General features: G+C 41.4%; 1 protein-coding gene across 2 annotated transcripts in view; it reads right to left on the bottom strand.

The window, feature by feature from the left end:
• Window positions 1-22,311, bottom strand: part of farp2 (FERM, RhoGEF and pleckstrin domain protein 2) — a 28,635-nt gene extending 6,324 nt beyond the window's left edge. For both annotated transcript variants that reach the window (XM_037114459.1, XM_037114458.1), the window contains exons 1-18: window positions 22,158-22,311; window positions 21,188-21,419; window positions 13,867-13,971; window positions 11,936-11,978; window positions 11,771-11,849; window positions 11,342-11,439; window positions 10,741-10,855; window positions 7,874-8,021; window positions 7,681-7,776; window positions 7,384-7,547; window positions 7,169-7,237; window positions 6,966-7,023; window positions 6,543-6,813; window positions 1,255-1,439; window positions 988-1,077; window positions 553-686; window positions 376-457; window positions 46-283 (exon numbers count right to left, since the gene is read on the bottom strand). In XM_037114459.1, coding sequence (XP_036970354.1) covers window positions 46-283; window positions 376-457; window positions 553-686; window positions 988-1,077; window positions 1,255-1,439; window positions 6,543-6,813; window positions 6,966-7,023; window positions 7,169-7,237; window positions 7,384-7,547; window positions 7,681-7,776; window positions 7,874-8,021; window positions 10,741-10,855; window positions 11,342-11,439; window positions 11,771-11,849; window positions 11,936-11,978; window positions 13,867-13,971; window positions 21,188-21,388 — 2,176 coding nt within the window. In that variant the 5' untranslated portion in view covers window positions 21,389-21,419; window positions 22,158-22,311. The remainder of the gene's footprint in view (window positions 1-45; window positions 284-375; window positions 458-552; window positions 687-987; window positions 1,078-1,254; window positions 1,440-6,542; window positions 6,814-6,965; window positions 7,024-7,168; window positions 7,238-7,383; window positions 7,548-7,680; window positions 7,777-7,873; window positions 8,022-10,740; window positions 10,856-11,341; window positions 11,440-11,770; window positions 11,850-11,935; window positions 11,979-13,866; window positions 13,972-21,187; window positions 21,420-22,157) is intronic.
• Window positions 22,312-23,649: the final 1,338 nt, after the last annotated feature.

The following is a 23,649-nucleotide window of genomic DNA, read 5'->3' as shown; positions in this document are numbered from 1 at the left end:
ATAAGGGGCTGTCAAAGGACAAGACAAAGGTGATGGAGAACTGACCCTTGCAGTCGTCATGATCGCGGTGGCTGGGAGAATAATGCTTGCACAGTCGCTCCAGGATGAGTTTGTAATGCATGAGGCGCTGGATGGGCTTCAGCAGGAATGTGTTGAGGGGCAGGTAGCAGACCTTCTGCAGTTCAAACTCTTTGTAGACCGTCTCCAGCTTCTTCAGCCTCTTTGTGGCTTTCTCCAGCTCTGTTAACACCTCATCATGCTTCTGCAGGTAGCTGGTGAATTCCTGAGGATGACGATAAAAATGTGCGGCATGAAATACGGGATGCTTGCCTGTCAGTCAAACATGTGAAAAGAGAGCTAGCAAAGCGTGGTCACCTTTAGAGCACACATGTTCCTCAGCATCACATCACCAATCCTCTGGTAGTCTCCTTTGACGTGAGCATTAGAGCGTCCCTCCCTGGAGGAAACAGGCAGATTTTTGTCTTAATTATCATCTCATTAGAGGATTCCACACGTCTCAACACAAAGTGGACCATGAAAGGGAGCACCCACCAGAGAGCCAGCCTCTGGTCTAACTCCTTGAGGAAGCCTCGATGGAACTCGTAGATGGGGTCGATGTTGGAGAAGAGGAGGGTCATCAGGCCTTCGGGCATGGCGTTTTCTTTGATCACAGCGCTGCGGAACCACTGGGAGCAGGAGGGGGACAACGCATGATGCATATCTTCAAATACATGGACTGGTTTGTAAACATGATCGTGGATGAAACTAACAAGTCAGGCATCTCAACAACTAACGGTCTGTTGTAGGTTTTTACATTAAAAGATGAAAGGTTTTCTTTTTTTATTTCTCTCTGTTTATTTGTATTATTTAGTTAAATCATATTCATTGTTATTCTATGTAATGCACAATTATTTATACAGTCCATGGTTTTTATAATCATTTTGTACATTTCCATTAAAAATCCACTAATTTTTCAGAGAAACTCACCACAGTGATGACCTCGAGGTCTTTCAGGTACGTTCGCTCTGTGGTCAGAATCTCTTTGGCAATGAAGTAGGCCTTGTCGGTGGGATAGCGCTGCGAGAACAGAGGGACATGCGTTTGAAATACACGATATATGGACAACCACCTAATCTTTCCTCCACCTCCATCATTACAACAGCATGTTTGAACCGTCTCGGTTCAGTGATACCAGTTTACTCTTAAAAGTGGTTGTGAGGCGGGGGGTGGAAGGGTGGCATGTAAGCAGTGTACCTTCCTCCTGCCCTCCTCCTCCTCCTCTAGCCTGGCATTGCTGCCCACCTCGCTCAGGATGGGGCTTTGCAGTGGCGACGGGGCCTGGCCCGGCAGGCTGAGGGTCGACATCTGGAAGGAGGGCGACAGGCAGAGGGGACCTTTGGGGTTGTAGGGTGAGAGCTGAGGGCTGTCCACGACTGAATCTGTGGGAGAGGAAAGAACAGAAATTAGAAATTGTTGTTTTGTGAAGTCATGCAAGTCAAATTAATAACATCAGATTAGAGTTTAGGTTTTGGGGAAAGTGAAAATAACGTAATCACAAAGGTTAATGGACTCCGCCCAATCAGGACAAACATGATCTTTAGAAATGGGTGGAGTTAAAGTCAACAATCTCAACAACACAGTAGCACTTTTGTAACTGTGCTACAACATGTTGAGTGGAGTCAAATCTACTGTACCGCAGTAGATTTTTCTTGTTTGCATAACCTGTTTTTCTACAATCATCTCATTTCCTCCCAGAAAAGTGGTGCACAAGAGAACAAAAACAAGTGAAATGGTTCATCACACACATTGGCCGCTAATGAAAGGGGAGACAGCGGAGTAGACCGAGGCAAGTAATGGTTCCCACATTTCTCCCCCTGCCATTGTTTTCAGAGCCCACTATGAGAAGGACAAATGATCCATTGCCAACCTAAACGAGCCCGCTTCCATTTTACAAAACTGGCTCTTCTGCTTTTTGTTCTACTTCACAACAAATGAAGATATAAAAGAAGCAGATGAAATGCCAGGCTATCCTTTAAACTGAGACACAGGTCACCACAGCTGTTCTTCCACTTCTAATACGGAGAAGAAAAACGAGTGGGGGAAGGCCAAGAGAAGGACGGAAGGAAAAAAAAAAGAAAAAGTCACTACTCGACCCGGAAATAATTGCTCACGCAATGACTTATCAGGAATGCAGCTCGTCTGGAGGGCAAATGGTTGTTTATAGTTTATCTGAAGGGCCCCAGAGGGAAAGACACAAGAGGGGGAAGAGAGCGGACGTCAGGCTTCGCAGCAGGGGGACTCGGGTTTGCTGTGGAAGGACTTGGCATAAAGCCTGTCCAAACAGGGAGCACACACACTCAGCTGGAATCAGGCTGAGGAATCCTGTGTACGAGTTCGACCCAACCCCCAACAGCATGAGTTTGTTGGCCCAAATATAAAAAGGACGACGACTGTGTGTTGACTTGTTGCATATAGGCTTCTTTATCTTGTGTTTTTCTGCAGTGAGGCGCACTGAGAAGGATACTTGATTTCTATAAAAGGACATGTGGAGCAGTCTGAGAATCTAAAAAGGACCGGCTGAGGGTACTTAAGAGTATACAAAGACAGTCTGGAGCGTGTTGCTCCTGCATGTGAATCTAATTTCAGGAGAATAAGAGTTTCATTTAGTTCCAATTATTTGGAAAATGAGGAAGCTAAAACACTCAATATTTTCAGTCTGGTGGCCTGGTTTAACCTCCAAAAAAGGGAGAGAGGGATTCTGTCGTCCACCACATATCTACAACACTTCTGTAAGAAAGAGGTAAATGATTTGGACCATGCACAATCCTCCATTTTGGCTTTTAAAAGAATGTGCAACACAACTGTGGTTTCTGTTTAAGCAGTTGCAAGAATTACATCACCATTGCGATCTGACTTCAGTCTGCATCCCACAAAGAATTTTAAGTCTGACATTCATGGTACCCAAAAGTGATTACTTTATTCTTGAGAGTGAAACATACAGACATTAAGTACAAGTTGTTTATAATAAGTCAATATACATGTTCAGGATTAAGTGATGATTACTTGATGCCTAAGTGCAGTTAGCTCAGCTGGTTATGATCGTCAGCCCCGTCATTAAATAAATCTTTAGTGGAGATGTGGGAAGAATCACATGGCAGAAAAATAATCAAGGCAAGAATTAAGATAAAAGCCACCAAGACAAACTTCTTAACTACTGTTAGGAAACTGATGGCACCTGAAACAAAGTCATGCTCCAAAATTCTCAAGGTGACACAGGACAACTGTTCACACCTGGGAATGTGGAGGGCTTGCAAAAAACACTGTGAAAATTGTGTTTTTCGTGAACAGAAAAATAAAAATGGCTGCATGCCATCCTTCAAATGACAGTGAGAACTGGTGAGTATTCAACAATCGTCTGTTAACTGCTAAAGAGGAAGACTCCTAATTTTAGATAGCCCCTTATCCCAAATAACTGTTCCCGGAAACATGCTACTGAATAGTAAACAGGAACATATACCTGAGATGCGCATATTGCTTGAAAAGAGTGATAATAAGTGCTTTAAGGCAGTGAGGTGAAAAACAGAAAGAAAAAAACACTATCAGAAAAACAGCCAAGTGAAGTCCGCCTTCATGCAGATTAAAGTGAGCTCAAATCAAAAGGAAATTAAAAATATGGCAAGCAAGACTGTTTTGGGTAGATTATGGATCAGAATCAGAATTAACAAACTATTAATAATTATGTTGAGATCAACACAGTATTAGCTTTTCGTGTTCTACGGCACAAGTACATTCGTTGTAAGACGTCCTGGAGGTTGGAGAAACAAACAATTAAAAAAAAGCTTTGTGCATGCTAATATGTTAGCGACCGACCATGTGACCGCAATCCATCATTGACACCAATACTAAAAAAAAAAAAGTTTTTTAAAAATCCAGCTAATATAAAAAAGAAATTCAAAGCTAATGTGCAAAAGACCCCATTTCCTTCCAATAAACAGAATACCACGTAGTCGGTACCCTGAAGATGGCTAATGCCAAAACCCCAAAAACATGCTAAAGGCCACACGCCAGAGAAGAGACGACGCAACATCAATGTCCATAAAATCTACTTTAACCAAAAGGGTTTCCTGGAAGTTACAAACACTGATGGTTTCTGAGTTTTTAAGTTTTAATAATTAAGAAGTACTATTTTGTCCTACACTACTGTACATGGTTTACCAACTGTTCTTACACACATGTAAGATGATACATTCATTTTTGTAGAAAGTGGAACTAACAGTGCACTTAATGGCTCATTAGTACACTGCTTACATTCTTTAACTAAGCTCAGCGTTAAGCAAAAATGTTAGTTTGGAGTCTATTTTGGTGAAATTAGTTTTTTATCCTTCAGACATCACGAACCGACTTCTTGTTGTGGACTAGTCTGACGCTGACAAACACTTCAGCCAGCAGATGTCAGTGAAGCACACAAGTGCAAATGGAAAAGAGGCTCCGTGACTTGTGCCACGATGCCTGTGAGGATCACTGAACCTGGACGACTTTCTGTTTTCATTATTACCCTGAGATTAGAGAACGATTACTGATTACCATCTACTGGAAACTCTACACTCACACAGGACCATCTATGAGAATTTAAAGCCAGATGATGATGATGATGCTGATGATTATTGGCAGAAATAAGTAGTGAAGTATTTGTTAAGTACTTTGTAAGATATCACATTTTTTAAGTTTACAACTTAGTTAAAATATAGGTAGAAATCATAAAAAAAAACTCTGCATTACTTACAAATTTCCTTTAATTAGCTACATCTGTTTCATTTAATTGAAACTTTTAAGGCAGGCGTTTAAATTGAAAGGTGGATGCAGAATTTTCTGACATCCTGAGTTATATTATTGTTTTGCAAAATGCAGACAAATCGTACCAGACATTCCTATGCTCTTGTGTACATTATTGTTTCAAAAGATGTGAAACTCATCTTAAAAGATATAAAGCTTCCAGCGTAACAGCACAAAATGTTTTGCACTTAATGAAATACTTGAGGGATTAACCCACAATGCATATGAAACATTTTCTCCGAAACAGACTGAATGTTGTAGGATAAGACGAAGAAAGCATATTTCTTTCAAGGACCTCATGAAAATTTTCACGAGGAGACAGGAGAGAACCAAAAAAATAAAAAAAAAGCACCACAACCTGACCAGGGCAGAAATGCACCTGGTCAAAAGCACTGAGACAAACAAAAGAAAAAAAAAAGCATTACTGCTGCAGAAAACCAACACGTGGCGCAGCAGATATTTTCCTCCACTTCTTGGCAGAGATTTCATAATAAAGCATACGACAGATAACGAGTGTACACGACAAAGATGTGCATCACGCAGATGGGAGTGCAGGCAGTTGGAGGTTAACTCCAAACATAAAGATTGCCGAGCACCAGCAGTAAATTTATCAGCCTTACAGTTCACATGGTGAAACACCATTTCTTATTATCTCATAAATGCATTGTGAATGTGAGAAGTGTTGATGAGACTAAAGTTAAATCCTATCATTAAGTGAATTATGCTGATTTGACTTATTATCTATTACAAAAGTCACAGCCCTGGACAAAGGCCTCAAGTGCTTTAACAATATGTGATTTACATTTTAATATGAGGGGATCCAGACGGGTCAGCGAGTGCCAGGGCCTGCAGGTTCTGGCACTGAAGCAGGAAACCCTCTATCCCACTGCCCCCCGTCAGCGGATTACTATAAAACAGGTTCTGCTCAGGAGGCAGGACGCTGTCAGAGCCCCAGTCGGAGTCTGAATCTGAACTGCCGTTCCCAGAGCCCTCGGTGGCCGTCGGTGGGTAGCTGAGCTGCTCTAGCTGCTCGACCAGGTCACTGAACTGTATAGCAGAGCTGCTGTCAGATCGTACAGAGTATGCTGGGAAGTTGACCATTGAGCTGGCCTCTGACTGGACATCAGAGCCTGGCAGGCGAAGCGAGGAGGAGTCATTGCCTCCGTAACCCACTGACATGGACTCACCTGCAGAGCTGAGCCCCAGGTTGTCCAAGGAGCTGCACTCAGAGCGGTTATTAACTAAAGAGCTGGTCTCAGAATGACCAACAATGCTATCAGGGAAGGGATGACTATTCCCATTCAGGTCTTCGATTCCCACGCTATAGATCCTGTTCTTGCCGAGGTCAGATTCCTCAACATAATCAAACTGATCAACTTTATCATCGAGACCAAAAGTGAAAGCCTCTGCCCCTCCGCCATAAAAGGAAATTTCAGTGGGATCATCATCTATGAACTCCTCAGTGACATGCAGTGGTGTGGTGGACATCGAGAACAAAGGATTCTGTTTTGTACGCAAAAGCTCCGCCTCAAAGGCCTCAGGTGTAAGAACCCCCTTCCTCTTCCCTCCCACCGAGCACCCCGTTCCCCTTCTCCCACCGTGTCCAACATCCTCAATGCCATTTTTGGAGGGCTGTGTTTGGGAAGTGCCACTCTCTACACACACAAACAAGGGGCTGCAGTGTCCTGCTGCCTGATTGCTAGGGGCACCTTGAAAAGTGAAGTGAGATGGGGAAGCTGCCTTGACAGGTTCTTCCATCGGAGGGCTGGGGGCTCTGGTAGCTTGCAGAGGGGAGTGAAGCTGCTGCTGCTGCTGCTGCTGCTGGGAAGGCGCTGGAGACTGGCTCAGTGTGGACAAAGGCTGAGGCTGGGGTGGGAATTCTGTTCGCGGGAGAATGCTTGAAATGTGCGCTGGGTAGAAGGACACAGTAGCGGAGGAAGGAGAGCCTTGGGCCCTGAGACTGTCATTGAATGACAGGCTCTGAAAGAGTATAACAGACAGGACAATGAAAAAACAGTGAGGGAGGAAAAACGGAGAAGATGAGAATCATATTAGTTTATTCATTCCAAACTCCAAGTACAATATGTGAAATTTTTGTTGCACAAATGAATCAACCCTGTGGCGCCACTGACCTGTTTTGGCACATCTGTGGCTACGGAGCGAGCAGACATTCGTATTTTACTGTTCCTCCTGAACAAGAAACAATTAAATGGCAGATTTATTATCATGACTGCAGTGTGGAAACATTTTTCAGACAACACTTACAAAGAATTGGTAAGGTAAACAACGTGTCTGCCTGATAAACAGTGTGCATACTGTGTATGGAAACACACACCTCTGGTATGGCGTTCTCTTTGCTCCATTTTCCCTGACGTACTCCACAAGCTGCTTCTGGGTCCTTCCACTAACAGACAGAGTTTGGAATTAAAACACTTAACAATGACAAGTCTGAAATATTTATGTTTCATTGTACAAATAACCTGAAGGTTTTTTTTTTTTAATAAACAAGCAACAAAGATGACACATGTCTGTAATGTCAGAACTGAATACCTGTATCTGAAGGAAGAGCCTCTGGTGAAGAGGATAGCTTTGGATTTGGGTTGTGGTTGGTCAAATAAACGGAAAAATGAGTGGTATTCCACACAGATCTTCCAAAAGATTTTACACTGGTCTCGACTGGCCATCATAAACTCAAGAGTGTCCTGATGGGGGCCCTGAAAACAAAAATGAAGGGAAAGACGGGTAAATCACACAGTGGATATGAAATCCGAGACATGGAGATAAAATAACAGACATCCAACTGTTGCATTTCTGGGTGAAGATCTTAATCTCTCCATTAATACGTACATGAACCTCTGGGTGGAGTTTGATCAAGAAGCGTTTTCTCTTGAAGCTCAGTTTGCGGATCTTGGACCAGTTGAAGGTGTTTATTTTTGTGTTGCCCTGGGAGAGAAAAGAAAAAGACAGAAACAACATTTAGCACACTGAAGCTTAAGGTCACGTCCACAAAATAAACTGCTGGTATGAGAGCAAAAGTCACCTGAAAAACCTGGAGGCCCATATGAGAAACAGCCAGGTTAATTTTGGTGCCTTCCCGGTCAGCTGCTGGGTGGAAGCGGACGCCGTACATTTCCAGTTTACGGGCAATCTCCAGGATTTGGAAATCTGATTCAGCTGGAGTCTGGCCTCTGGAGGAGACAATAAAACACACCAAGACTTGTGAGTAACATGAAGCCATCATTTGAACATCTTTAACAATGTGACTTTAAATTAGTCTGATTAGTCTGGTTTCCTAATTTATGCATAATTTTAGTCATAGTTCTAGAGGATCATAGGACATTGGTTGACCAGACAATATTAATATACAGACTAGAAAATATATTTTCAGACATTTTTCTTGATGGGTTTAAAACCCATCACCACAGCAGACGCAATTTACTCTTATTCAACTATGTATTCAAACAGAATGACATGGTGGAGTTCCCCAAGGCTCAGTCCTTGAGCCTCTCTTATTTAACTCTTTATTTAAAGCTACTTTTTAAATGGTTATGAGACATTCTCAATACTGATGCCTCTATTGAATCTACATAAGCAAACATCAGTGAGATTTCTATTTACTTTTTCTTAGTACCTGCCACTGGGTCTGGACTGGAAGAGCCAGTGTTTACATTTTCCCCAATTTGAGTTAGTGATTACCATGTTAGCTAGTTAAAAAGGAGGAGATTTTTGTTAAGATAATTTGAATTATTTTGATGCTATATTTTGTGGTTTTGACGGTGAAAAGTCTACTCCTTTTGTTCACAGGTGTCTTCAAAATGAAATATCAAAGTTCCTCATAGCAGCTTCAATATGGGTTAACATACAAAACAATCAAATAACCCATTAAAAGGTTTGCAGCCAACACCAATTCAACCAAATGACTAAACTCCTGTAGCATTTCTCAGTAAGTTCACTAGACAAATTAATAATTGGCCTCAAGTTCTTCAGCTTAAAACAAGCAAAGATGAGAGATTACAAGAAAGAAAAACAAGTGTAAAGATTCTTCTTATGATCTGACCAACAGTTAATTTAATTCAATGTAATAACGGCAATAGCAGCATCATGTCAATAGCAAAGGAAACAAAATGAACACATCACACCAATTCTTTGAATTGAGCAGTGGTTTCCAGTGCGTCACAGAAAATAGTTTAAAATATTGTTTCACATATATAAATTCTTATTCAAAAGTGCAGTTAAATGTCTTGTGTTCCTCAAAGTCAACCAGGGTTCTGGAGTATAAAGTACAGTGTGGAGCTCACTGTCCACTCTGTAAGCTTTTTTTATTGATTTACCACATGAACTTTAAACAAACGATTGTATCAGTCCTCGTATTTGGAGTAGTGTGTCCTTAAATCTTTTTTAACTTTGAGGATTTGAGAGGCATTATCTAAAACCATGTGATTACAACCAAACAGCATGTTAGGAAGACATATCCATCCAATCATTGCCACATTCTAATTTTGTTCATCCTTTAAGCGGTGAAATCTCCTTAGGGCCCTCCCCTGCCCCACTGGCCTTATGGCTAATAGACCAGCCAGAGCGGAGGATTAGGCCGGGGAACTCGCTGCTTGTGCTTCCATACTAGCAACCAGGGGAAGAGATTAGCAAAGGTCTTTAGAGCCTCCTAATACAGTGAGTTGAAAAGAGCCCCTATTGGCTATAGGATAGTACTGTGCTAACAAGAAAGCTGGTGGTGGGAAAAAATGCCACAGGTTGTTTTTTTCAGACTCTGGACTCAGGAGTCGGGCAAACCCTCTCATTATGGCTGTGAAGCAAGAACACAGTTGTCTTGGTTCAGTTACCTCATCCTAGTTAACAGTAAACATTTGTCTTTAAAGCCACATCAATAGGAGCACAGACAACGTGCCACTGTTTACAAATTCCCAAAATTGCCATTCATGTGATGTCCTTCGTGGGGTATGAATTTGAGATGTTCTAAAAAAGGTTGGAATGTGTATTTGAGGCTCAGGATTTGTGGTTGGTTCAACATTTAGCTGGAAATGTTCAGGAGAGTGGCTTTGAATTCTAGTAAACTTTCAGCTGGTATAAATCTGCGAGTCATAACAATGTATTCACTTAAAGTGGGTACATGTAAACTCAGTCATCCAGGGAAGTGAGCATGTGTATCATTTTTCTCTTTTTACAACAGCTAGTTTTGCCTAATTCCATAGTGCAGCTCCACAGTGATACCCGTCTGGTTTGCTGTGGTAGTGCTGCTCATTTGTAACTTCCACTGCATTCTAACACAGCAGGACATAATCACTTTTCAACTCACAATATAATAGTCATGCTGTGAACAGCAAACGGTTATAGTGCCAGTGCTAAATTGAGCTGTCAACTGTTTTAACGTTGTCAGGAGAAGAATGTAATGAACCACATTTACTCGTTACTCTGAAGAGGATGTTGTTTGTGTACCTGTACTTAAAAAACGTATTTGGTATAGACGGTGCTTTCTATTTGAAGTATCTCAAGTCCCATCTGTTCAAGAATAAAAAAAAAAAAAAGCATAAATAAAACATGATGAACTGTGCACAAGTGTAGCATGAGTGCCCAGTCAGCAGCTGCGACAGAACAATCTGCTGGCAGCCTGGTACTCAGCTGCTCCATTTTGTGCTAGAGATGAGAGACTGTGGAACATCTGAAGCAGGTGGAAGAGGTGTTGACCTTGACATGATTACTGAGGTTTGTCTGAGTCTAAGAACTACTGGTTCATTTAAAGCTAGTTAACATCCTGACTGACCGAGTGTCACAAGAGAAAAACACGCATCTGAAACCAAACTCGGACAACCAGGTGATGGAGAGGCAGATTAATAAATCAATATGACATACATAGAAAAAGGCGTACAGGGAGAAAAGGGAGAAACTTACAGGTGTCTGCGGTGCAGCTCCATGATCCTCTCCTGCACCTTCTCTTGGTAAGGCAACAGCTTGTTTACCCTCAGGAAGTCCCTGTCTGCTACATCATCATAGTCGCCAATCTCCGCTGTGGTTTAAGGTAGAGCAGAACATCACTTCATCTTTGTACATGAAATCAGAGTCTATTAAGCAAAGTCTACTGACCTAACTATGAGTGTGTGCACACTGGTAAACATTTTAGATCAATAAAAATGACAAAACAATTTATTTCGCAATCGGGGTCTGTAAGATTAAAGTGATGTGTGTAATTCTCTTGGATCTTTCACTTCCTTATTAGGACTTAGTGTTTGATAACTGATGAAAAGGCAATAAATCTTTTGTGTTGTGTTGTTGTATGTGCACTTGGGTTAACTCCATTAATGGCATTTTTAGCATACAAGTCCTTGTTTGAGTACACAAACACTCGTACTAACACAAGCAATCAAAAGCTGTCCAAGGCAAACCAGCACAATGTTACAAAAGATGTTGTCAATTAGTCGGTCAGAAAGACAATTTGCTTCAGCCCGCACATAACATTTACAGAATATTGCAACTATCAAAGAACAAAACCTACACTGGACGAGGTGAGAGGCCAGCAGGGCTCCAGTATTTTCTGTGCAGATCAACCTGCCCTCCATCAGATCTCGTTTCATCTGCAGCGAGAATAAATACCTGTACAAAACAAAAAGCACAGAGGCTAAGTGTCCGTCTGATGAAAAGTAAATAAACATAGATCATAGATTATCAGAAGAATTTGTTACAGCGCCTCACAAAACAACATCTTAAATCAAGCTTAGATTTTATTTATTTATTTTTTTTTAAACAAACCTCCCTTTGAAAATCTGATGTTTTTAGGTCTCGAGTTTGATGCTCAGAAACATTTTTGGGAGGACAAATATTATATTGCCCTGGCAACCATGAAAAGGAATAAAACATTTGTAGTTTGTAAAGCTCCTCCACATGTCACAGAAGTAATATCCAGTAGGAAATTACAGTCACTGACCTCGTGTACTCCTCCTGCAGCTGACCGGGGTCTGGAGGAAAGAATTTCACTGACAGTCTAAATAGCGTATTTGATGGTCCTGGAAAAACATGAAAACACACATCAGCACACCAACACACATCTTCATGAGGGGCTTTTATTGAGCTAATATTTGAGCTCACTTACTTCTGACTTGTTTTGCAACGGGTTTTATAGGTTCCAGCCAAACCTGAAGAAAAATAAATAATATGACTTTCACAGTATTTTGATACGTTTTTAGAGAATTTGACCGCTGGAGACACCTCTGCTTTAAATGACTCCCTTACTGCGTGGTGATTGTGCGATAGTGTCAGATGATAGTAGATACATTTAGCAATGTTGTGGGCAGAAACTGGGTTCACTGACTCAATGCAGGAGCCTGTAAGCCTGGTTACATCTGGGCCTGATTGAGGGTGGAATGTAAGCGATGCAGATGGATATATTGAGAAACTGGTATCGGCTGATATTTGACTGAATCCTTCTCTCAGTACATAGTTTCATATGCATGTGTTAAAGCATAAAAGGGAAAGTTTCAGAAACAATTACTAACCAATTATTACCACCAATATGATTTGTTGGATTAATTGAGAGGTGAAAAATTAAGTAGCAAATATTCTGATAATCAAATAATTTCTTAAATAATTTCATAAATCAAACAGACATTAGATGCTCCCAGCTTCATCGATGATGGAATCTGCATTGCATCATTCGCCCTAACAAATGAAGTGGATGGAGGCTTGTTTAAAAACAACTTCCAGGCCCAGGAAGCCCAAAAACTGATTTGAAAAAAACCCTTACACCCTTGATAGGTAGTCAGACTCATGCACCCAACCTCAGACAGCATGCTTTTACTGAGTTTTCATTTTTGGGTGAACTTATTCTTTAATTGAGAAAAAAATACTTTTTTTCACAATATTAGGTGATCAATGAAAAAAAACATCCATTATTGAAAACATGTAGTGTCATTCTTTCTTTTTGTTTTCAAAACTGTAGCTGCTTCAACAATGAACAGTTTATTTCAAAAGTCATTTAGTTCTCTAAACTGACATTAGCACCAGGTCCAAACACCCTGCATTGGTCCAAACATAGACAAGTGTTTCCAAAACAACCCACAGTAAAAAAAATTTCATAACTCACTTAAAAGTCCTGCACTTAAGCTGCTGTCATACAATCAGCGAAGTGCGTAATTGTGATAAAAACATTCAGTCTGCTAATGGAAGAAGTGTTGGAACCTTGATCAGCATCAAACCCAAATGTTGAGACTAGCTAGCTAGTATTTCAAATCTATATGAAGAGAGTTACGTGATGTTAAATGTGTTCATAGTCATTGTTACAAACAGTTCATCAGCCTGAAACAGCCAAGCATCACCAGGCACCTGATATCTATCTTTAGACAGCCTGACCTGCTACTGATGACAAATCCACAAGTTTAAAAGTTCAACAATGCCTCTATCCTTTGTAATTAACGCTTCTAATCCCAAAAAAACAGCAGCCAAAGTTTAAACTATTTGTTCACTGACTTAGATTGTCATTTACTTTTTTTTGGGTAAGAAGCATTTAGTGCCAGGCTCATGTGAAAGCTTCTTTAAGCATCAAATGTACTGTTTATATCCATTGCGGCTTTCCAATGCCCAACACTGGCTCCACTCTCTTTGAAGAAGATATACAGTGCGTGTCATATCTCTTCTCTGTTGCTTTACAAAGAACTTGTAGGTGGTCTTGAATTCTACTTATGTTTCTGAAAGAATGAAACAATGGAAAGTCTGAAATGCGTGCATGGGCACTTGTGCCAGACAAGTTAAATATATTCCTGGATTATACAGTGCTCCAGTCCAGTAAAAACAATGTTGCATCACTGTGTGCCCTGCGGTAGAAAGCTAAAGACAAGCAACTGATGGCTGAGAAGTGACAGGGCTGAGACCTGTCTTGTTGTCATCAACTGTGACCTTTTAAATGCTGCCTGCCTATGATGGTCAGTACTTTAACTGTCATGTTTGATCAATTTGCATGTCAGTTCCTGGATATTCATGCATCCATTTCAGACAGGAAACAGAAATCACAGTTGTCTGTGTACGTACCCAGTTCATTTGCATGTTCTGAAACTCCAGGCCAAAGTAATCACTCTCCATGAGGTTGCCTCTAAGAAAAACCTCAGAGAGGAGGGTCTGTGCAGGAGCCTTTGGCTGAAAGAGAAAAACAAAAAAGGGAGAAAGGAAATTGTTATTTTCATCACTACCTCAACACAAAGAGCTTGGATATCCACTTGGGATAGTTTCAAATTTCAAATTCAAAGAGTAATTGCACTGTTGCACAACATACTAATATGCTTGAAGGACTGCAAAGCTGATCAACAACATAGGTGAACAAACGAGATCACTGTCAAAAACGCCCCCCCCCCCCCCCCCCCCCCCTCCGAGGTGAAGAGGGCCATGCCTTAAAACACAAAATAGGCACTGTCTGTGTGGTGCAGAAAATATTTGGCATCTGTAAATGATCCACTTCACTGTGTGTTTTATGGCCGCCCATGTTCCATCTGTCAATTCAAATTGTTTCCTTGACTTGGATGTGCAAGTTAACTGCAAAAAATGTGTCCTGCTGTAATGTACATTTACTGTCAGCAGGCCCCTGGACAGACTACAGCAAAATCACAAGCAGGAAATCTGCCTAAGTTTACCTTCTCAACGCTCTGGGGTTTGTTTTCACTGAACGAAGAACTAATTACTATGTACTAAGAACACACTGCACTTGAGGTTTAGGATCCCAGCCTGTGACTTTTTGAGAAAATTATAGCCTGAGACATCTGGTTGTAATGTAAAATAGTATTTTTAAAAGCCTTATAAAAAGAACTGCTTTGCATGGGCTAAAGTAAAGCGTTACAACTCAAAGAGCACCAGGAGATTTACTGTAGTTGGCCTTTTCATTACTTTGATACAATCATATGGTCAGCATTCACAAAATCTATAAATTGCAGGTGAAACCTACTGACACAACATCCATAAATTCAGGAATCTGTTGTAAAATGCCCTTTTTTCCCATGCATTCAGTGTCTGATTACAGCTGATCTCAAGCAGAGAGCGAAACCTGGTGTGTTAAAAAAACTGTCTGGCTTGTCTTTGAGTGCAGGCCAAACATACTACACATCTAGCAAGAATTCAATATGCATCCATGGCCAAACGTAAGAAATATTTTGAGGTATTCGGTCTCAGTTTGACTGGTTCATTGAGGTTCAGTGAATGCCAAAGAGTCAATGTAATCATATACTGAGCTCTAAGCAGATGGAACCAATGTCATAAGGGTTTTACAAACAAAGTTATTAGAGCAAAACCAAGAATCCCCTGTGGATTAAGACAACATTTCCACATAATAAAACCCATTTTACCAAGTTTTCCTTTACTGTTGACGATGTTATCCTCTTTCAGTTGTAAATCAGGGTAAAGCCAGGGTACATTCTGGCTAACCAGCATAAATAGCAATGTTAAACAGGTATGATACGCCTGATCATTACTTTTACCACTTTCACCAATTCTCTAGCTCGATCCACTTTTTTACCAAGCAGTGAAAAAATGTCAACTTCGGCAACTGGTTTGACATGAAAACCACAACGCTATGGCAGAGTACAAACTGTGAACAGATTTTTTCCTCAGAAGTCCTGAGCAAACAGCTCTGTGTTGGCTGGTGTGCTTCCAAAAGCTCCTCCTTTGTGTTACTCATTAACCCTCTGCAGGAATGTAACACTGCATTCACAGCACTCAGGTCACGAGGGAGAGTAAAATCTTCCTCTGGGACATTTGACTCTCATCTTCCACAATCTGAGAGGGAGGGATGACATTTTCACTGAGATCTGTTTACTGCCAGACTGCTTACAAAAAGGACATGGTACGAGTGTAAATCAGCCTCACATCCTCCTGCATGAATACATAAAGACAATTCCCAGAATGATTCTACAGATTTTCATCAGAGTGCAGACCTGTGCTGACCATTTCGCTTTCGTGTAACTTCCTTGTACTGCTAACGAAGTTGTGTCATCTGTGTGTGCAATCAGTTACTGTATACACTGTGGGCTCACAGTTACTGTACCACCGCAGTGATACCAGCCTGCAAGATTCTGCATTCAAGGCTAGTGACAAAAAGTAAGAAGAGGGAGAAACAGCCCTTAATGAGTCAACCCTGAATGTAGTGTTACAAAATGTAAAAACATCACATACACGTAAAATATATCATTGTAAAAATAATGTGTATGACGGTGGCCTGGACTTATTTAAAAGGTTTAAAATATTGTTCCTGATTTTTAAAAGAGTACAAGATCTGATACACTTCAAGTCCGAATCCAGTGATCAACAGAATATAAAGCAGCAACAATTTTGATGAAAAAAAAAAACGTAAGTCAATTGTTTATGATTAATTACCAAGTGGGGAGAAGGGATGGGATTAAATAAATGTTAACTTCTTCCCACTACTTTTCAGGCATGTCAATACTTTGTAACATGCTTTTCATTTTATAATGCTTATTTGTAGAACTAATTCAACCTTTTAGGGTTTTTTTTCCCCGCATATCAAATACATTTGCATTCATTCATTTATTCATGCATGCACTTCCTGGTTCAAGTTGATGATGTAGGCTGCTGCTGCTTTTCTGTTGCTCACACATGCATAACACATGAAACTTATTTTTTGTAGAGGTAGAGGACATTGGCTGCAAGAGGTAAGAAACTGCTAAAAGCATGAGAAATAACACTTCTTTATGGCATTCAAGTAGTCTTAAAATCAGCGTACATAAAAACACAAACACAGAACAGTATCTGGGAATTGAAAACCATCCTGGTAAGGGACCTGCTTTGAAATACTTGAGGGTAACTTTCACCAAAGCTTCGAAACCACAAAACTGGTATTCAAGGACTGCCCTATGGTCAACCCCGTCTTCAACCATGATTTATCATCATTTTGCCATGCAAATAAATGTGTCACATCTGTGGGCTGCTCCCTCAGAGCCCGCCTGACATTTTCAATTCAAGCATATCTGTGATGTGACAGTGAGATCACATGCAGTTTGTTCACACCCAACTTGTGGTGTGGCCCGCAGTCTCATCTCTGAGCTCTCACATTAAGGCAGGTCAGTGGGTCACCCAATCAAGCCACGAAAGCAGCAGGGATTATGACAAACAGATGTTTCTCTGGGAGACAAATCTTCTAGTGTGTATGTGAAAAGCGGGGTTGAAAGGGAGGACCGCCCTTACAACATTCAGATAAACACACAGGTAACCCAAATATCCTGAAGCCTAATTCAAGTCCAAGGCTTGGGTGTACCTTGCATAACAGGTTAAGCATGGCTCACAGAAGCTCCCCAGCCACCAGCAAATGGCCGTGTGCTCTCGTAGAACGTCCTACTGACAGCAGGGGTGTGTTGGGGCTTGTATCTGGCACAGGGGGATGTACATTGTTTAGTCTTTGCCACTAGAAGATTTTCTGCTGACATGCATTTTAAAAAGCCCTGCGCACATGTGGCCACTTTCACACGTCTGTGTGGCGACATTTCAAACATCAACTACTTCTTTGTTGCCTTCAACTTAATGCAAACTTCCATTTCAAATCATTAGTGTTGATTTCTTTTCACTCCCTGGCTTGAGGACACGCTTGTTGGACAGCTGGCCAGAGTGTCTGTTGGCAGATAAACACGTCGACATAGTGGTAATCAGGATCAGGTGTTTTAGTGTGCCTTCTGCTCAGGTCACCTGCGTAACCTGGATATTTTTGAAACTAAGCCTTGCTCTGCAAAAAAAAAACAAAAAAACAGAAAACAAACAAGCAACCTGAGCTAGGTGGAACCTCCTTGAGTGGCAGCCAATTACTCCCAGCTGCAAAATATCTGGGCAGTAACAACAAGAGAGTCCAATAATGTGCAGAGCAGGGGACTGCTTCAGATGTCTAACAAGTCCTTCTGGGCACAGCCATTAGATTAGCTACTTCACTAAACAGTGGGATAGTGCGAGTGCATTGAGGAGACGAGAGCTGCATGCTCAGCTGTAGTGGTTGTAATGAAGAGAACGAGTACTCCTTTTGGGAGCATGCACACAAAACACATGCCCCATTCAGCTCCATTACAGATAATTATACTGTCATCTCCAACTATACAGCACTCTGCAGTATAGTTGGAGATAACAGTATAATTATCAAGACAATAAACACCAGACTTATTTTCTCCACACTTAATAAAATTCTTTGTATGAACACATAAAAACAACAAGTCATCTTTGAGTTACGCGAGTTTCATCATTCTCCAATGACAAATTCAAACAGTGATTTCTGTTGCGAGCCAGAGGTTGAAATTCCAAACTTTTCGGCAGGGCTTCTCTCCTGAGTGTGTCCCCTCCCCCACCGTCCCGTCTCAAACTTTGTACTGGCCATGCCTGCTCTCTCTGAACTGCTCTTTTAACACCAGAGGCTGCCCCCATGTCCCCCACCCCACCCATCAACCCCCTTGGTTGTCAACCTTGCAATTTATGTGCTTGTTTGCTGACACTAAAGCAAAGCCTGCCCAGATTCCCTCCCACCGGTGCCCCGACTGTACTGCGTTTTCACACAGCTAGGTTCCACATCCCACTCTTGGCCCTTTTTTTTGTGTGCGAGTTTTGAGCTGGAAGTTAAGGCCAGCTAAGGGGCTGGCTGTGCTGGATAAAAGGATCCTGTGTTTCCCTTGCCCTGCTGGCCCTGCCTCCCTGTCCAGAAACCACAAGGCTGAGCTTTCTCCTGTGCTGGCTGTAGGAGGGGCCTGTGGACAAGAGCCATGCAAGCAAATGTCTGCTGATGATGACCATGCGAGGTACCTGCAGCAGATGAAGGCCACAGATCAAAAGCACTCATGCGCTGATCTGATTTGTCGGTTGTAGTTCCAGACTAAAGACATTATGTGACCATAAATACACATGTCCTGTCACACTGCATGTACCTTCTCCAGTATCACAAGATGAAATCTGTGATGCATTTTTGGTTGTAATCATGCATGACAAAGCCAGGAACATGTGCTTCAGAGTTTCAACACATCCTGGACGCTACATATTTTGTGTCACTGCACAGTACACCCTGAGAGTGGCAGGTAATGGCAGCATATGAAAGACTGTACACAAATGTCGATGGTATTTGAGCAGCTGAGCAACCAAAAGGCCACAATGAGGGGAGGCAGTTGCTTGACGGCCACAAGCATTTCAAAAATTCAACACTGTATCTATTTTTGCACAGTGTTCATGATAAACTACAATTACAATGTATGCTGCTTCATTCATTTTTTATTTTAAGGAACTGTGGTCACACGGACATAAAACTAATAATGACATAGCACAGGGGCAGTCCTTTTTCAGTGAACATTAAATATAAGTCAAGTAGCAGATGTAAAGCTTTGCAGCCATTCAGCACATAGACATGAGTACCATCCTCCCTCGAGCCCACAACGACTCAGTATGAATGAGCAGAGATATTAAGCAGCTGTGAACAACAGAGCCTCTCAGAGGCCATCTTGTTCTCAGCAAACTACAGTCTGCTTGACAACAGGATTGCTGTCATTCCCCTTTTGCAGCCATGTATTTCTGTCTGCCACCTCCTATCAACACCATGTTCAGAGCTTACTTTGAACTCTGCAGGCCAGTTTCAGTTGTCTCTGAATATCTTCCTAAAACTGACAGAAAACTTGCTTCCGTTCCCTCAACAGAGACCCACTTCCATACAAATTAAATCTGAGTCTGTCACATTGTATTAGCGCGAGACCCTGAGACAACATATGGTGCATTAGATTATGAAATGTCTGTCTCAGCAGTGACCCCACACTACATCTGCCAGAACCGCTATTGTTGTGGCTACATAAGGATTTAGTGAAGAGTGGCTACACACATTAAATACACTACTAAACAATTCTAATAGAGTTAGTGGCCCATAAGTCTTGTTAATTTACAGAGTAAATTAATCTTATTGACTTGGTTGTTTATTCATTGCGGAGACTCCACTTTCATCACTTTGAGAAGTCTCCAAGCACAGAAAAGACAGGAAACTTGTTCTGATATAGTGGCTTCCTTATTGCTTCCTATTTGCCTTCTGAGTGACTCCAGCAGCAACTTGGCGTGTAAACACAGGAAAGCACTATAACGGAATGGATCTAAATGTTTGTTTAAACCAACTGTCTCCACTAGAGGATTAACTTCTGTGTTAATTAAAAATTAAAAGAAAAACAACAGCTAACATTCTTGGATAGAGATTCACCTATGCCACGTTGTAGTTCATGACTTTCACTGTAATTTGTGTGGCACTACACATCTGTGTTGCTTTATATGTACTTACAGTGAGCAAAACTTAGAAACTCAAATGTTCAAGACTTCGCCCTGTCTGCCACTATCAGCACCTTAATATGCAAGACATTTTGCTGACAGATGTAACTAAATTATCAACTGTGATATCTATGTATTGTGTTGCAAAGATATCCAATGAAGTAAGCGTGCTAACCAGCTAGCCCCAGCGCTAGCTGTGTGAACACTAACCCCGAGAACAGCTAGTTGCACAGCTAACTGAGCTAATTGCTAAAGTCAGCTACAGTAAGTAGTAACTCTGGTGACATGCTGCTACCAGTTTGTTTGGGTGGCCAATTCTTACATATTGCACCTTCAAATAATAAAGTCAAATTACAGTAGACTATACAGAAGCTAGGGTTGCAGCGACATGTACCAAAGGTTTCAAGGTTTACATGGGTAAGATACATATCGTCAAGTTTCACATCCATCAGGACATGTAGTAAACCATTTGTCTCCCCCCCACCCCAAAAAAAGGACTTGTACTTTTATTCCTTAAAAGATCTTTGCAACTGATAGTAGTAATAATGAATGTGTAACACCTTTCTCAGATGACTGTCTTGCCATGAAAATATAATTCTGTTGTAACCATAAAAGTGGCTATAATATATAGGCATGTGTTGATCATTACAAAGCCAAACCCATCAATAAAGGTAGAGGCCTGCTGTAATTGGCATATTCCAGCATCCTCAATATTGAGGAATACAGGGGTGTAGCATTCAAAATGTAAATGTAAACATGTTCAAGCATGAGTCCTGGTTTGCCAGATTGTCTACATTGTTAGAAAACTGCTACTGCTTGGCCGTTGAGCAGAAATCACTCAGAAATCAGACACTAAAAAGTGCCCTGCTGAGTTACACTAAGTTGCCCCAATAAGAAGCCTTAAGGAGGAAGGGATTTAAGCGCCAAAGCCATGTGGCAGCTGTCACAAATCCAAGCCACACGCAACCAGGGTATACCCACGACTTTAAGGGATGATGTTCATGTAGCGTGCTGTGTGACAAACTGCCGACTTATCGCAGTGTAAATAAAAGAGACAAGGCTGTTCAACAGTTAAAGGGTAGAAACTTACGTCTATATCAAAGAACTCCTGGGAGTCGTCCAGCCCCTGCACACGGATGTGTAGTCCTCGCCCATGGCTTTTGCTCCCGCTGATCATGTTGGCACTCAGGCTCTGGCCCGGCTCCAAAGTGCTGATACCAGCATTGAACTGGGCTCCCAGCCTTGTGCCAGGGGTCTGCAGGACCCGGTATGAACCATCAATCTCCCCCATTACTGCTCTGAGCAGCTCCCCCGCCTCACTCCTGCAAAGAAAATCACAGAAATCAGCAAAGTTGGCAGGGGGAAAGTGCCAAAAATGAAAAACTCACATGGCTATAATAATGTCTGTTTCTGTGTGGGGTGAGTACATCTATCATGAGACTGTGTGTTGTAGGTTGACTCCAACCAGGTGATGTCTGGTTTCACATAGTTTCTGCATGTTTCATTACAAAAAAAAGAAGAAGAAAAGAAAAGGTAGTCTGGCTGTCTGGAAAGCTGTTTAAGGACATGAGAGGCTGATTCACAACACACACGCACAGTTGACACATGACACCAAAAGCTAACATTCATCTAAGCTAACATTATCTGGGTGGGCATCGAGTGTAAATAAGAAGCCTGCCAGAGAAGACGACCATGAAGTACAGAAAAGAAACGACGGCGCACCGATTTAGCGTTTACGAGCCGAACAGTTACGGAGCATGTGGGTCCTAAACTGGGTCAGCAACAACTTGAATGTCGCCGGAACAAACATACTGAAAGCGAGACAAGGCGACAGAACGACATTCACACACACACACACACACACACACACACACACACATTTCACGCAACTCATAAAACGTTTAAACTGAGCTTTCTGTTTTTTGAGTGTGAGCGGAGTTAACCGAAGAGTCGCGAGGTGCAAATACTCCTCAAAACCGAGCTTTCTCTCCGAAAAAAACGTCTCTATAACTGAGCAGTAAAAACGTAAAACATGTTGATAGAGTTGCAGTTAAACTTACCGTTCGTGTCCGTGTCGAAACTAAACGCTAAAAGTTTGTTGGAGCGAAGAGGACACAGCTCCGGTCCATGGTCGTCGTCGTCCAACGGACTGCGCACTCAGACACGTTCGTCATTGGCTAAAAGAGTCGCATGCGTGCTGCCATTGGTTGAAATGGGGCTGAGGATTCTAAAGGCTGAGGAGGAAGGTTCACCTCCCTTCTCTTTAAATAGCCTGATGGATGGAGAACAAACAGGAAAAATTACAGGTTGAGGATTCTTAAAAAGGCCTCTTTTTTTCTTTTCTATGGTGGATTTAGTTTTTTTTTTTTTTTTTAAATCTATAGGCTGATGGTTGTAGCCAGTGGAAGTGAAGTGATTGTGTTTTATCTGATTGTTTTTTGTTTTGTTTGATAAGACTCACAAAGTTAGATGTAGATTCACTGTATAATGTGCAATAAGTGGACAAGAGCATGGATGTAAAGTATAGAAAAAGAGTGTCTGTTTGAGCATTTCTGTTCTTTAAACGTCAATTTTGCAGGTCAAAGTGTGTTTGCAGGTCTTGAGGAGTACTACGGCATAAGTAGTCCAGAGGAAGCTGCATGAAATTTGATAAACTGTCCCCAGTGATGTCATTTTGTGGGTGATGTAAGCACCAGGTAATTTTATTTATTTTTTTTAAAATAGGCTTGGAGAGTTATACCCGCTCCAGGAATTTCCACCTTTGGCTCTGAGACAATAAATAGATATTGGGTTGAATGTAGTGTGATGCCTTTGATGTGTGCAGTTCAAGTGAAAGAGTAAACATAATCCCTTTCAAGCATAAAGTTTTTAATGAACAAATTAATATACTGTTAAGTGTTACTCTTAAACAAGTAAAAAAAACGTGAATCTTGACAGGCAGAATATACCGTTCAGCGCATAGATAAATTTTCAGTCACAGATAAAAATGTACAAGAGAAATTACCTCTCGTGATATCACCCAGTGGTGAGTTGTATTGTGGGAAATATAGGCGCCAGGTTTTGAAGAGGAAGAGGAAGAATGTGTTGAAGAGGCCATATTTTTGGTTCTGTTGTATCACTTTTAATCAGTTGTTTTTAAACTGCCCGTAATGAGTCCAACATTGTCATAGGAGTACAATTCTAGACCAGTTGACTGCTTTTCAAAACCTGCCATCTACATTACCGACAACGCAACATAACCATTGAGTGACATCACTGGAGTCGATTTATCAGATTACATGCAGCTTCCTCTGGAACCACAAAAGGCTTCATACTCACATATGCAATAATACTCCCAGAGACCTGTAAACAAAACTAGCAAAGCAGTGGGCTGTACAGAAATACTCTGCCATGCTGGTACACAACAGTACTGGTGAATTTCTCTGAATACAGTAGGTAACAGTCTGTGTAGACATGCGCATACCTCCCACTTTGCTTTTCTCCCCCATCTCTTTATTGAAAACAATATATAGATTTAAGTATGAAGGTATCATAATGACATATGGGTGATAT

The sequence above is a fragment of the Acanthopagrus latus genome, chromosome 11, assembly GCF_904848185.1.
Source record: "Acanthopagrus latus isolate v.2019 chromosome 11, fAcaLat1.1, whole genome shotgun sequence".
Taxonomy (NCBI): Eukaryota; Metazoa; Chordata; class Actinopteri; order Spariformes; family Sparidae; genus Acanthopagrus; species Acanthopagrus latus.
The sequence above is the reverse complement of the archived record's forward strand: the minus strand, read 5'-3'. Positions and strand labels throughout refer to the sequence as shown.